At 43.9% G+C, this 16184-nt stretch overlaps 1 protein-coding gene across 1 annotated transcript in view; it reads left to right on the forward strand.

Annotated features, from left to right (window-relative positions):
- The first annotated feature begins 9393 nt into the window (after positions 1 to 9393).
- Positions 9394 to 16184, forward strand: part of SKAP2 (src kinase associated phosphoprotein 2) — a 198355-nt gene continuing 191564 nt past the window's right edge. Inside the window, exons 1-2 of the mRNA XM_054991951.1 lie at positions 9394 to 9597; positions 15450 to 15555. Coding sequence (XP_054847926.1) covers positions 9549 to 9597; positions 15450 to 15555 — 155 coding nt within the window. The 5' untranslated portion in view covers positions 9394 to 9548. The remainder of the gene's footprint in view (positions 9598 to 15449; positions 15556 to 16184) is intronic.

A 16184-nucleotide genomic window follows, 5' to 3' on the forward strand; every position in this document is an offset into this window, starting at 1 on the left:
ATCACCCATTATTCCTCATCCTATCCCAAACTCTACATACCTGTAGCTGAAAGGAATTGCATATTCATTTTCTTATCACTGCTTCCATATTCACTGTCTTCATTCCCCACCTACACCTTCACTGCCATGTTGTAATGATGGCTGCTAGTTTAAATGGCCATAAAAGGGCAATAGTCAAATTCATGGAGGCTATATTGAACCTCCATGTTCAGAAGCCACTGCTGGTAATCCGTGATGTGGCCCAGAATGTTGAGAAGAATGGGTTGTAGGCAGTGCTTTTTTTCTAAAAAAATGTTTAGGGGTACTCTCAGTTTGACTCAAGAAAATCACCATTTTATAGTTCAAATCGGAAAAAATAAATGCAGTCAATGGACAAAATTACCAAGAACATGCATTACCTCATATTACACAGCTCACTGTGCCACTCAATGAGGTTATAGGCCAAACTTTCATCAGTAAAACACCACACTACTTCACAGATTAAACACTCGCTTCCATCTGAGACTCGGGAAATACCATGAAAGGAAATGACGTCAGAAGACTCGGTGGTGAGAATTATGGGAATCAATATTGCCAACCAAGCCCCTCTATAGTGTGTTGCCAAGTAGGCCCCCTCTCCTGCTTTAAGGCCTGCCATGAACTGTGTTAAAGTTTCCTGCATTGCTGTTTTACTGCTGCACCAAAGACTGCCCTGCACGTGTGTGTTCTGTTACACGTGTCAGTTTCCTGCCTGCGTGTTAATTACCTTGCTACTGCAATAGACTGTGTAGTTTACTGACTCCATGTTTGGTTAACTGCACAAAGGACTCTCTTCCTGGGCAGCCCTGCCCTGACCTGTATCTGGATTTCCCAGTGTATGTTTGGACTTTATTACAAGTGTGCCCCGTGCCTGCATTGCCATCTGCCACGGACCGTGCCCGTTCCCTGCCTTGGACTGTGTTTTAAAGTGCTGTCCCCCCTGCCTCCGTGGAAGCCTGCCTCATATGGGCCCAAGCCGCTGCTAGCAGCCGGGCGCCTGCCGGGGAAACCTCCAACGAGCCTGGCTAGGCACTCCCTGGTCAGTTCCCGCCTGGAGCCTCCCGCGGGCCAGTCCCCAAGCTTGCCCTCGGTACCGGGCAACCTGCTAACCAGCCCCAGCTATGCCCAGCCGGCATCCATGTTCTCAGGCAGCCAGAAGACCCAGGGAAGAAGACTGCTTTGGGAAGCCATTTTGGCGAAGCGGGCACACCACGTCCGCAGCGAGAGTACCTCGCCCCGCTCTGCATATCTTAGGAGCCACCCCGGAGAAGGAACTAAGTGCCGACCATCCCAAGCACTTAGAAAATGCATCTCAAAGAAACCTCCACATTCCAGAGCTGATGACATCAGGACAAGCCCTGTCCGCTGGAACATCCATTCAGCCCACTCGGATTTCCCCCTCCCTCTTTTGTCCCCTCTTCCTGAGGTGTCACTTATCACGATCTGATTACCAAAGTGGCCCATCCAAGCCATTCAGTAGCCCATTAGAACCTTTGTTTTAAAACTGTGAGAACCACCAAGTACAGCACCAGCCCCAGGGTACGTTTTGGGGTATTTAAGCCGGTCTCCCAGACCGCATGGTGCGCGTGCCATCCTATCCAGAATCCCTTGCTGTCCGTCTGTGGTCCCAGTGCTGGCATTGGGCCACCTCGCTGTTGTGTCTCTGCTTCGCTACAGGATTGTGAGTATTCCCCACCATCGTTGGGAACCCGCTAATGCGAAAGTCTCTATATTTCATACTCTGTATCTCCTAGATCTTGTATGCTTTCTTGTGTGTATGTGCAAGTTCAGGCTTACGCCACACTATTAGTGAAATACACGTGTTTGGAAACTATTTGTAGTCTGCCTCTTTTTCACTAGAGTGTCTGGAATCAGGACCTCTGTAAACATAGGTTAAGATCCGCGCTAATTTTAGTAACAGACTGCTAAAGCTAATTTCCCCCATTAATAAAAGCAGTTCTGGTAACAAGTGACATGTGCACACAACCAAAGAGTTTCGGTATAGACAAACTCTTTGCACTCTTTGCGCAAAATGTACACAAATAGGTCACCGCCATCGGGGGTAGCAACAAGACTGACCAATCACCGCTAGATTCCAACTACCAGAGCTCCAAGTGGCTTAGAGAAGACTTGTTTGTATTTGTCTGCACCCTAACAATCACCAATTATGCCAGCGATCTCGGTGGCGTTTTCGATGCTCAAAGATGTTCCATTTTTTGTAAGACGAACAGCGCTCCTAGTGAGTTTAAATATAACTAAACATCTTTGTTGCCAACATACGCTACATAAAACTTAACAAATCACATAAATATCCATAATATGTTTGGAGTTGGTTTAGCGGAAATTCCAAAATTTTAATTTTTTTTTTTACTTTCTCCCATTAGATTCACAAAATGTTTAGGGATACACGTCCCCCTGCGTCCCTCCAGAAAAAAAGCACTGGTTGTAGGGACCATATCACTCCTGTCTTGTTCCAACTACATTGGATCTCAATTTGCTTCTGGGATCAATTCAAGCCTATATGGCTTGAGATGACCATACTTTAAGTATTACTTTCTCCTGTATGAACCTACCTGTCCACTCTGGTCATATTTGGAGGCTCAGCTTCAGGTACCACCACCATCTGAGGTTAGATGGGTCAGTAGCAGTTTTTTTTTCTGGGAAAAGAGGTGGCAGAACTCTCAAGAAGGAAATGAGGAAAAAATACACAGGATTCTTTGAAATAATAGTTCTTTCAGGAGCTATTGACAAGAATTTTCAAGAAGTTCCGGAACTCCGTACCACCGCGTTCCACCTGAAAAAAAGCACTGGATGGGTGGCAACCTGAGAAAGCACCTTCTTGCTCATGGTACCAACACTCTTGTATTTCTGTGACAAATGGATTTGTCTGTCTCCCTCTATTGTTGTCATCTGCTAGCAAATGAAGACTTGTTTTGATTGGCATACTTCCCAATAACTATTACTGGCCCTCTTCCCTGGTTGTGTGTTTGTATGTTTACATGTTTTTATATATTTATTTTATATATTATTCTAAATGCTGTTTTATTGTTGAAATTTTTGCTAACATGGGTGCCTTATTTGGGTGGAAAGGCAGAACAGAAATATTTTAAATAAATAAATAAATAAAATGGATGCTGGGTTAGATGAATCAATTGTCTGAATCAATAAGGTTCATTTTATGTTCATCTCCCGACTCCCTTCCCTGTGTTGAATTTTAGATTGTAAGGTCTTCCGGATGTGGACCTGTCTTAAACTCTAAAGTACCATGTTTCTGACGTAAGGTGCCAGGTCCCTCTATCCTCCTGCTGGGAGGGTTGGGGACCCAGCACATACCTTGTGCCGGCAGCGTGTTGATCTTCGTGTGTGCGCTTTGCATGTTATGTTCTGCGCGCACGGTCTCTGGAGCCAGCATGATGATATCACTTCTGGAAGTGACATCACTGCACTGGCCACACGAGCACTCCCATGCTCCACATGGGGCTGATTCAACCCATTGGGGGCCAGCCCGAGCTGATAGTCCAAGCACCAATACAAGCCAAAGGGATTTCCAAGAGTCAAAAACCAGGTCCAGTCCGTAGTCAGAGCACAAGGTAAATGCCACGCGAGCACTCCCACACTCCACATGGGGCTGATTCAACCCATTGGGGGTGTCAGGGGCTGGGCCAGCCCGAGCTGATAGTCCAAGCACCAATACAAGCCAAAGGGGTTTCCAAGAGCCAAAACCAGTCCAGTCCAGAGGTCAGAGCACGCAAGTATCCAGTCGAGATGCAGGCAAGAACATGATACAAGGTTTCAGGGAGCGGTTGCAGGTAATCGACACGTTGCTTCCACACCTGGCAGTTGCTCCAGACTGGCTTTTATAGCCAAGCATGGTTTTCAGCCAGCTGCTGGGGGTCCATCCTGATGCTACTCATCGTCATTCTCCAGCAGCTGGAGTCAGCTCAGGAGATGAGCACTGTGCCGTCTCTCCTGCAGTTCCAGTATCTGGCGTTGTCTGTGGCGTTCTTTGGGTATGGGTGAACCTGGCGGGGTGGAGGCCCCTGGCTGTGCTGCACCTGTAGCCTGGGAAGTCCCTGGCTGAGCTTCCCCTGTGGTATTGGGGCCAGAGGGTGCTGGTGTCTCAGCTGCTGGCTGTAAGCTCTGATCGGCCAGCAGCTGTTGCTCCTGATCGCTGGCTTCTGCTGAGTCAGGGCTAAGGCTGGTTACACAGAACTCCTCTTCTCCTGAGGAGTCCTGGCTGGCTACACGAGGCTCCTCTCCTCCTGAGGAGACCTCACCCTCAGCCTGGGCCATGACAGGGGGCCCAAATCGGCTCCCAACAAAGCACAGGAACGCTTTCATGTCTGGCGCAATGATGTCACTTCCAGAAGTGACATCACCACGTCAGTTGGGAGTACATGCACAGTGGACGTTCCTGAGAGTTTGCCTGCCAGCGGCTGGCACCTGGGAACCCTATGACATGCCGTACATGTTCATGGTACATTGTTACCATTAGCAAAAATCACAATGACAATCTCTCATAGATCGAAGAATTGCATACCGAAGTACTGCAGAATTTCATACAGAAGTGACAATGCTATACTATTCACCTATCAAGACAACACTCTGTCACAACTGTACACTGTCATAGTTTTTCCTCCCAGTCAAAATACCTGCAGATCGCAAAGGGAAGGTGACAGAGAAAGGCTTGTGAGGCGAATACACTCTGAATGAAGAACCCACAGAGCGATCACTAATCCATCACAGAACTCAGGGTGCCAGATGGGAATGGGATGCTTATTAGCTTCCACTGGTTGAAATGCTAGTGCAGCAGGAACTCTTTGGAGGCCCCCTTCAGCTGTCAAACTAATCTAAAAGCAAGTTAAGAAAGATTTAATGGTCTTCAGCCAATTTGGTTTCATGAACTACAATGGGACTATACTGATTTAAGTCATAGCATTTTCACTTAACTATATCATTGTTGCAGCTCTTAACACTGTGATCCACAATTCATTTAAGAGTATGTGTTTGTTGTTTTACTGGAGTATTTTCCATTGACTTCAGATCACCTTCTTTCATACTGCTAGCAGTTATAATAATGTCAACAGGGAGAGTAATTTCAGTGTAAATAGTATTTGTTAGTTCAAGTGACGCCTTAAATTGGCTTTTGAGAAGAAGAGTGAACAGTAAATTAAACTAAAATAATAAAGTGGGATTAAGATTAGCCCCAAAGGTCAAAATCACTGGATCGGATGCCATTTCCTAGTTAACCTATTATGTACATGTAGAATGTTTTCACAGCCTTTTGACTAAAATGTGTAACCTAAAGTAAGCATTAATAGCCATTATAACAATTGGAGAGAGACACAAACACAATACAAATGTTCCCCAGATAGACAGAAGAGGCATTTATTAACAATTAAGACAAATATAAAATCACTATAACCCACAGCTACCATTATTGTATGACATTATACGGGCCAGTTACTTAACTGCATGAATGTTGGCTAAACCAGCAATAAAACGGATAATAAAATAGTACTGCTGTCTAAAATGAGCTTTTCTGCCTAATTAAAGATAAAAAGTGGAAGTGATACTAAGACATCATTCATGGAGCCAGTGCAGCGTAGTGATTAAAGTGTCAGATGAGGATAGGGTTGCCAGCTTTCAGGTAGGGCCTGGAGATACCCCAGTATTACAACCAATCTCCAGACTACAGTTCCCATAGAGAAAATGCCTGCTTTGGTAGGTAGACTCTAGGCCAGGGCATCATACCCCACTGAAGTCCCTTGTCTTCTCAAACTCCAACCACCCTAGCTTCCACCCCCAAAATGCCCAGAACTTTCAAGCCTGGAGTTGGCAACCCTACATTAGGATCGGAGACACCCAGTTTCAAACCCCAACCAGGGCCAGCGCCAGCATTTCGGGCACCTGAGGTGAGATACGTGCTCTGTGTGCTCGTGCAAAGCACGCGCATACTCCAGCCCTGCGCGATTACATTACTTACACGCAGGCGCATCCCTCTCGCCTGAGCCAGGCAGCAGTGGCAATGAAGTAGAGAGGTGAGCGGGGTGGAACACTTCCCCACTTGCCTCCTGGCTCGCTGCTGCGCCGCTGGGACACCCGGCTCGCTGTGACCCGAGCCGAGGCAGGCAGCAGCGGCGAAGGGGCGGAGAGGCAAGTGTGGCAGCCCACTCCCCCCCTTGCTCACTGCCATGCTGCTGGGACACCTGGCTCACCAGGACCCAAGCCGCAGCAGGCAGCAGTGGCAAAGGGGCGGAGAGGCGAGCGGGGCAGCCCACTTCCCCACTTACCTCCTTGCTCACTGCCGTGCCGCTGGGGCGCCCGGCTCACAGGGACCCGAGCCGCAGCAGGCAGCAGTGGTGAGGGGGCGGAGAGGTGAGCGGGGACGGCGCCTCCTTCTAAGTTCAGCGCTCGAGGCAGCTGCCCCCACCGCCTCAATTGATGCCCTGGCCCTGAACACCACTCTGCCACGAAGTGACCTTCTTTCACCTCCATCACAGGATTATTGATGTGAGTTGAAAATAGAGGAGGGCAGAAAGAAATGGGGTGTAAATATCTCTGTGTTACATGTTAACACAGAGTTCCTTGTACCATTCATTTTTTAAAAATTATGAAAAATAGCTGTAAGCTATTATTAGGCATGAAGGAAGAATGCATGGGAAAGCTATACTTAAACATGTCAGTACAGAGCATTTTCCTGTCAAATGTCACCTTTCCTCACAGTGGTTTCTTTGTACAGGGCAAAAGATATAGGTCCTATCATAACAATCAAGAGCCCCCCTTCCCATGACTTCTCATCTCCTATCCTCCATGGGAGAAGGTAATACAGATCCTGTGTTATATTATCTAACTACTACATGCTGAGGATGTCGTAACAGTTCTTATAACTAAGTTGTATTAAGTAATGCTACACATGCCCTTTCGTTTAAGAAGCATCTTGCTGGGTTATGTCAAGCTTCATCTACACCTAGGGCTGGCATTTTCCTACTGAGAGTGGGAAATCCTCCATCCATGGCTCCGTTGCCTATCCTGCAGCCAAAGGGAGAATTTTTTTTTTAAAAAAATCACCATCAAACAATGGCCTGATGTCACTTCCAGGGAAAATGCAGAAGTGACTTAAGTGCATTCTAGGAATCACCAGAAACTCTATAGTTTTACTATATTGTTTCTGGCAATTCCTAGAGGCATGTCATCATTTCATGGATTTCACTGACTGCACCCCAATATCCTCACCCCCTGGTTTGCTGTCAAATGCCAGGTCATGCCTAACAACACTATCTACGCCACCTTCACCAAAAGAATCTCAGCAGACTACTGACAGACCTTCTACCCATTCCTGGATTAAATAAGTTTTCATTAATCATGTTCCCATGAACTAATTAATACATTAAAATTAAGTAAAGGTTCTTTTTAACATACAATATTTATTGGTTTTTTAAAATGCTGTAAACTGCTTCAGGCCTCATTTTGAGAAAGAAGCTGTCTAAAAATCTGAAATCCTGCTATATAAAAGGCAAGTCATATTGGCAATGACTCACCTTTTATCCTGGTGCAGGCACAGTGAGGGGCCTGTGGGTGTGTCTGTGCCAGGTTTCCGAGGGGCCACAGAGGCAGCGGGAAGGCATGGCGGCTGGCCTGGCACAAGCCAGCAGTCCAGCTGGGGCCCAGCATGGCCTGGCAGCCTGGTGGGGTAGCACCACCAGCATGGCCCTCCCAAGGACCTGCAGCTAGAGCTTGGTGTATTGTTTCACACAACGGGCTCGGGTGCTAATCATTAAATAAAATTCTGTGTGGATGCCTTTTTAAGATGTTGATTGCAATCTCATTTACAACTACTTAAGCAAAAGTTTACTATTTATTATTAGTAGGAAAGTAAATCTAAGATGCTCTTTTTGTTGTCTGTTGCACATTTGCTTTAACCCAGGAATTAATAAAATAACAAAAGCATCTGTGGATTAATCTCTCAATGAAAGTCCTACTTTTCACACACAAAGCCATAAGAGCTCATGAACCTCTCATGTTATCATTCCCCTATAGAATAACTTCAAGGGAAGAATCCAATGAGGAACTGCCTAATTAGCATTCATCAAGAAGTTGAACACTAGATCTTAACAAGGACCCAGCATTTCTCACTTCAGCCTTCTGTGGTCTATTAATTAAGGTGCTAATATCACTACAGCTGCCTTAATACCCTCCAACCCACAGACACACATTTTTCTAATTGGATCTGTATATCATGTAATTTCAACATACATGTTGCGTTCCTAATGCTAGGCCATCAGAAATGAGGAGGCAGCAGTTTTAACCAGCAGCACAATTTAGTAAGTCAGGTTCTTTCTCTGTGAGGAGCTACAGAATCAACTTCCCCACCTAGCTCTTCCTGGTAACCCTAATTGGATCACAGCAGTCTACAACCCCGGCCTGGATTAAAGGAACAGAATGATCACAAACACAATACACCAAACCTGTTTTATGTTAACCCTGCTTTGCCGCTCTCTAAACAGTGGGAACTGGTCCTCACCCCCTCCCTAGTGGCTTGATTACTGTTGGGGTCAGATACTGCTCGAAACTGGCCTCGGTCCTTCCCTCGTTCGCTGCATTTTAGATATCAAATGCAACCAGCTCTCTAACGACTGGACACTTCACGCATATGAAATGTGCTGACTCAGCAGCGCTTACGTTGGAATAATTTTTAAAGCCTTTACGGAGCGACGGAACTCCTGCTTTTATATATACTTGTGAATGTCAATAATGTAGGACTGAAAGAAATTGGCCCTAAAAAGACTGAATCGCGGCATTGTTTGCATTCACGTGATATGAAAATGACCTTCTTGCTGTCACTTATCAAATGCCGTAAGAACAAAATTAAAGAACAAAAATAAACCGCTTCTCAAAAACCAAACAAAGGAGGAGGCCCGCAAAGCTTTCCAACGCAACCCTTCCTCTCCTCCCCCGCCCCCGGAGCCTTCCTTCCTCCGCTCCGCTCACTGCCGAGAGAATACGTCAGCTGATTGGCTGTGGCTGAAAGCCAGTGGGCGTATCTGCTGAAGGAAAAAAAGGCCTCGATTGGTGGTAATGAACAGCGTGGGTAACGTAACCCCCACCCAACGTTTTCGAGCCAATCAAAACAGCCGCTTCCCCTCGCGATTCAAACCCTTCCATCCAATGAAGGAATTCCTCTCACCGGAACTGCCGTGTCGCATGAATCACCATGTTTCATATTGGAAGCTGAGCCCAGAGATCAGTGGACAACTGAAGTGTTATGCCCTCATTAAAAATGGCGTATGCACAGGAGTGGTCACGTGCCGGGGGGAAGCCACCGTCGTCAAGGGAAACCGGGTATAGCACGACCCATAAACATCGCGTAGCGTTGCCCGGCTTAGTAGGTGCGGCAATCGAAAACCTTCTGGCTCCGCCTCCGGCCGTGGGGTTCCTCACTGACTTCCCGGAGCCAGGCGAAGGGGGCGGGGCTGTATCGCTTCCTCCCTCAGCCCGAGAGCTGGCCCCGCGCGACCCCCTGGACCGCCATGCTCAGCGCCCCCGCTATCCCCGAGGAGGTCGGCGGCCTCCTGGCAGGTTGGCGTTCCCAGCGCGCTTGGGAGTCGCGGACGGCGGGCTTCGGGGAGGAAGGGCTGGCGTGTGAGGAAACCTGGGGCGGGGGGTTCTCTGGTAAGGGGCGGGAAAACCGGCGCACGGAGAACCCCAGAAAGTCGGGCGGGGAATACGAACTTGGGGAGTCGAGTTTTCTGAGGTGACGCTCGTTGAAGAGGCGCGGCTTCGCCATCAGAGGCTGAAAAATGCTGCAGAAAAGATCTCCGGTCCTTTTTCAGAGGAAAACTTTCTTCTCTTACTTTGAAGGGAGGGTTATGACTGCGCTCTATTTGTATGCTCTCAGGTGGGCAGGTCGGCACGCTTTTATATCTAGAACGGGCCCTCCCTCGGTTTTCAGTCCGTCCCTGGGAAAAGGCAGGTTAACAGTGCAATCCTAAACAGAGTTACTCTAATCTAAGCCCACTGATTTCCGTGGGTTTAGACTGGAGAAACTGTTTAGGATTGCGCTGTTAATCTTAAATATATAAGCGATGTTTAAGTCTGGTTCTCCGATGGAATATGTTTACCGGGGCCACAATCCGCAGCGCAGTTCTCACTGTGGTTCCTCACAAGTAAATCTCGCTGAGGTCAATGAAACTTGCTTCCTAATAGGCGTGTTTCGGATCGGAACCCTGTCCTGTTTCTTTAGGCACACGGTGGGACTTGTTTGAGTCCAGCTGGATTTGCAATTTTCCTTGGAACAGTAGGTCCTTTGCCACGTTTGTGTGTGTGTCTCTAGAAATGTACGTTCAAACTCTCCTTAAGTGGGAAGAACATAGCTCTTTGGATTGTGTGTTTCTCTCCAAAATACTTACATGCATATTCTTTCACAAAGGCTTAATCTTCAGCTAAGTTTCACGTAGCATATTTGCTTACATTTTCATATATCTGAAAAATGGAAAACCACTTCAGTGTTGCATTTCCTGTATCACACAATGCATCCTTTGTATATCTCCTAATTCTAGAGAAATGTTATTTGCATGGATCATCTTTGCTTTTGTAGACCATGGTCAGCTTCCTCTGTTCTTTTATTCTCTTTGCAAAAGCTTTTAAATGAAGCTTTGACAGTTACGGGTGTCCCCCCCCTTCCTGCTAACAGTTCTGTTCTGAACAAAGTTGGGTTTATGGGTGTGATCAGCAACTACCCATTAACTTGCATTTTCTGTGGTAGCTCCAGCCTGATGGAATGTGCAAAATTGCAATGTTCTGGATGGTGATACTATAAAGAGTTTAGAACTGTTTTAGAACAGGTCAGGAGGATGCTTTTATAAGGGAGTAGGATTGTAGTCTGTTACAATGTTTATTATATGCTTTTCCTCTCCATTCCTCTCCATTATATGCTTTGTCTTTTATATTTGTAGTCTGTTTTCTGTATTGTTTTTTGTCATATCTGTGACAGATTTTTGTTTGCAAAGTTTCTAATTCTGTAAGCCTGGTCATAATGCACTGCTCATTGGTTGTCTTATGCTATCCAATTGCATTGGTTTTTTAAAAATATTTTGTAAACCAGCATGAGTCTCAGCAAGAAAGGTGGCCTGTGAATGAATAAATGGTGATGTTTTACAATTTACTTTCTGTGGAAATTCAATGGCAAAAAAATCTTACTGACTTTCTTGGAGCTATGGTTCATATGGAGTTGGCTTTCTAGCTTGTAGGCAGCTACTATAGTTGATTCTGAGACCTACAGAGACCATTTTGTAATTCCAAACAGAACAAGTTAGATAGAACATTTGCTTGTTTTTATTTCATGGAATTAATGGATAGGCAGATTTTAGTTAGCGTGAAACAGACATCAACAGCGACACAACCACCTCCACTACCATACAAAACAGTTCTATCCTGATAGATAGGGAAAGGTGTAAAAAAACTTATGCACCCTGAGCTTTATTCATCCGAAGAAGTTGAAAGATTATTCATTCTAAGAAACTGAAGATTTGATGAATACGCTGAAGTGGTCCAGAGGTGCAGTCTGCTGATCTTCCAAGCTTGTTTGAGGTTGCAGTGTGCAGAATCTGCACCTAGAAGGGTTTTAAAGAAAAATGAGTGTGATAAACGTAAAAGGGGCAAACGTAAGGATGAGGGGAAAGAAATCTTAGTAGAAAATTTGAGGTAGCTGTGGTTCATTGGAGACTTCATGGAAGGAGGTGAAAAAGGACTATAATAATGGATGTGAAGGAGAAGGCTTGTTGTTCCAGGTAAGGAATGCAGTGCAGCAAAAGATACAAGGGCAGGAGTGGGCAAAATGTCATTTTACTAGTTCCAAGGTGATCAGTTCAGCAATAGAACGGGTAACTGCATATCTCTTTGATACTGGCATACAGGTGAAACATGTTGAGAGTCATTGGTTTCGAAAGGTATTTGGGTGGCCATATGGTATGCCTGTGCTGCTTCAGCGTGCTTTCCCCTGGTTGTCCATTGAACTAAACTACTAAGGTTTCCAGCCAAGGTTGTCTATGAGACAGCCACAGGGATATTACAGATAATAGGATGACTTTTCTGATTGGCTGCACGCAACAGCTCATCAAACTAATTTCTTTCAGAACAAATGTTTTAAAGAGATTTCCATTGGTCTGATCTGGGAGTAGAGTGGTGCAGAAGAAACATTTCAGTTTTGCAGAGACGTTCAAATTTTTGTCCAAAGGACACAACCCTCAGTAGTTTCCTATATAATTACTTTGGATGATAATGCTTCAGCTTAAACACATTTGATGTAACTGAGTCCTGTAGATTGGAATGGATGTTATTTTATTAGGGTCTAGTGGCAGATGTTCAAAAAGCATTTGTCCTTACCCTGTCTCAGTAGAGCAAACAACTGCTCATCATTAGTTATTAATTTTTTAAAATTCACAAGCATGTGAAACTGTGAAATTGAATATTAAAAACAGATAAGCAGTTCTAGTCCCATTGATCTCTGTGCAAGAGGGTTATGCTTAATTTTCCTGTTGAAGTTAAAACTCGCTAAAGATTGGTTGAGATTGTGTCCATAGACAGCAATAACAGTCTATTGTAGATTGATATTATTGCCCATTGATATTATTGAATTATGTTGGATTCTGGCCAATGGGTACAGTCTAAATATATTCCTATGCTCTTCGGCCATCACTAGTACCCAGCTTCTGTTTTTCAAGTCTAGGAATGGGTAACATTTTTTCTGGGATTACATTTTCCACAAAGAGAAGGTTAGTAAAATAAATTCATAAATATAGATTGATATTCTAATCCTGCCCTAGCTGCTGTGGTGAAAAGAATGCCATCTTCTGCCAGGCCAGCCAATTCTCTTGACCACATTCCCATTTAATACAGTCTAATCGGGATCTAAGATTTTCTACCTTTAATTCCTACACATAAAAATCTAACTGCTCTAGTGCATCATTTCCAGAATGAACATTACTGAAATGAATGGCATTCAGAAAAGTATTCTGGATAACTGTATAAGACATAATCATTATGTGGATATCATTTAAGCAGATCACCTTTGCAATTACCATCTATTAAAACAGTACTGAGATGAAACCAGATATCTTTAAAAATGAAGAGAGAAACAGCTGACATTCTTGAAATATCCTGCAATTTTTGAAACATAGTTCAATTGTTCTTTGCTATAAATTTAGAAATAAGTGTCAGGTTAGTAATAAAACTGGCATAGGCTATTTTTATATACTTGCTGCTCAATTAGCTTCTTTTTTAATTCACAATTTGGTAATCATCTGTCTTTTGATTTCTGTTCCTGTTCTCTATCAGGAAACTATGGAACGTAGAATAGACAATAAAATCTAAGTTTATGTTCTGTGGGGTTTTTTTTAAAGTTCAGGACCAACTAGTGTGAGAGACAATGTTGAATAGTGGTTCGAGTGTCAGACTAGAATCTGGGAGACCCAGGTTTCAGATCCTATGATTGTGCATTGCAGTTTGCCCCATTATGCAAAACTTTTTGACTTTCAGTGCTGACAGATGGATATTCAGATGTCCTTTGGGATTTTACCACTCAAATTCCAGTAGTGTTATGGCAACTTCCGCTCTCAAACGCTGAGCACTGAAGGTTAACTCACATGGATGAGAACTGGCCCAACTATGTAGTGCATTCTATGACATAGATACACTGGCAGAAAGCCCTTCCTCTAGCGGAGAAGGAAGACAACTTACACCCAATTCTCCCCTCACTGCAGAGCCCTATTTCATCCCATTACATTGTTCCACCATCCCCCATGGGCATGATTTGGGGGAGGGCACAGCAGGCTGCAGCAAAAGGAAGTCAGAAAGTTTGTTGCTATGAGCAGCAGTTCACTTGCACTAGATAGGGTCCATACTTTTGTCTATTACAGTTGGCCATATGGTAAAGCTCCCCTTTTGCCTGCTACCTTCTCCAGTAGGTGAAGACTTTCTGTTTTGTCTGGTGTTTCCTCACTGATTCCTCCTTTTCATATATGTGTGTGTGTGTGTGTGTGTGTATGTTGTTAATCTCATTTTAATGTTCTTATTGTTCACCTCCATGGGGACTGTAACTGGGGTTGCCAACTTCCAGGTGGTATCTAGAGATCTCCTGGAATTACAACTGATCTCCAGGCCACAGAGATCAATTTCCCTGGAGAGAATAGCTGCTTTGGAGGGTGGACTCTATGGCATTATACTCTGCTGAGGTCCTTCTCTGGGCTCCACCCCCAAAATCTCCAGGAATTTTCCAACCTGGAACTGGCAACCCTAACCTAACTTGTGTGGAAAGGAGGTTTAGAAATATTTTTAAATGAATAAAAAAATCAGCCACCGATTAAACAAATAGTTGCCTTATTATAAGCTGGAAGTCTAGTACCATTTTAAAACGATTTAAACTAGCAGCCATCACCCCATCTGTGATAGTAAATTCCATAGGATGTGGGAAAGCTGTGCTTCCTCATATCTGAATCTATTTCCGATCAGTTTCATTATATGATTTGATGTTGCTGGCTACAACAGATTGACTTCACCTTCCCTTTTTCTCTTTAACTGGCACTTTGCTGCTCCCAACATTCTATTGCCTCTGATGCATTTTCAGTCCTCAACAGGCTGTTCAACGCCCCCCTTCCTGGCTAATTTACAAAATCATTTTTTCCCTACATAGCTAAGGCTATAACTGTAAACAATGCTGAGGTCTCTATGTACTTAGGTGACTAAGTACATAGAGACGTTAGCATTGTTTACAGTTGGTCTGTTTTTGCTGCTTTTATCATCTGTATAGGGGTAGCGAGTTTATTATTAGATATATTGATTATAGTTGACAATTTAGGCTCATCTTGCAAATATTAAGAATATGATATCATTTCAACAGTGTGGTGTTGTTGATTGACCACCTTACTGTGGAGGTTTGACTTGCATGCTTTTAGACTTGGGGCTATCTTTAGCTCATAGGAAGATGTCATAAGTCAGTGGTCACTTCTGAAAATGTGCTTTTTTAATGGAAGTGCCAAGCAATATTTGATCTCATAGCAATCGTATATGCATTAAAGCACTTCATTGTCTTCTAGATTTTATTCCTCAAGTAATAGGGAATATATATATTTCATGTAGTTTGACAGTTTATTAAAACTTGTTGGATTTTTGTTCATTTAATGATGGCAAATGTCAAACAGCATTTGCTGTGCTAAGCATAAGCACAGCAGTGAACAAATCTATCCAATTTAGAGTTTGAAATATCTTTCAATTATATTATGCCTGGAACTGATAAAGTAACTCCATTAGATAGTTTGGATATTACTGCCATATATACATACACACAAATACATAATGGGAGTATTTATCTTCTGAAAATTACCATTTCTCCTCTTGACTTGTATCTCTTTTTATCCTTTTCTTTCATGATGTAGATGTTGATGCATTTATATCAGACATCCTAAAAGGAGAAAATTTATCCAAAAGAGCAAAGGAAAAGAGGGATGCTCTGATTAAGAAGATAAAAGACATCAAGTCCAAGTAAGCAATTTGAACTCTCTATTTGTAATCCTTATATAATATGTTTATTCAAAGTGAGTTATAAAATACGTTTATTCAAAGTGCAACATACCTGTGTCACAGGTCACTTATTATTCTTATGAAACTAAGGCCACCCCAAACTCCTCCTCGTGGTTCGGAGAGATTTTATATTACAAGTGCAGTCCTAAGGAGATAGATCCTAAGGAGAGTTATAGCCTTCTAAATCCATTAATGCAAATAGAGTTTAAAGGATGTAACTGCTCAAGATCTCATGACTCTGAGCCAAGATGAAAGGTATAAATATTTTAACAAATAATAAAATTAAATCTTTGTGTCTTAGACTACTTAGCTATTGTGAAACTTGCCACATGGTCATTTGTTGCACCATTGTTATTGTTAGGAAGGTGAGGGGAAGTGATTTTTCTTGCTGGAAACTCTCTTAGACCAGGGATTCTCTGGAAAGCACTCTGGTCATCGGCTGCCACCACTCTGGCATCTCCCGAAAAGATGCTGCTGTGGCATCTCCTACTGACTGACCTGCTGAGAAGGTGTCCTTTCAGTGCAGGCCTAGCAAAAAACCAAAGTAACAGGGTGGAAACCCTGGAAAGTACCTTATATCAAACTATGTA

Source organism: Eublepharis macularius, chromosome 11, assembly GCF_028583425.1.
Source record: "Eublepharis macularius isolate TG4126 chromosome 11, MPM_Emac_v1.0, whole genome shotgun sequence".
Lineage (NCBI taxonomy): Eukaryota > Metazoa > Chordata > Lepidosauria > Squamata > Eublepharidae > Eublepharis > Eublepharis macularius.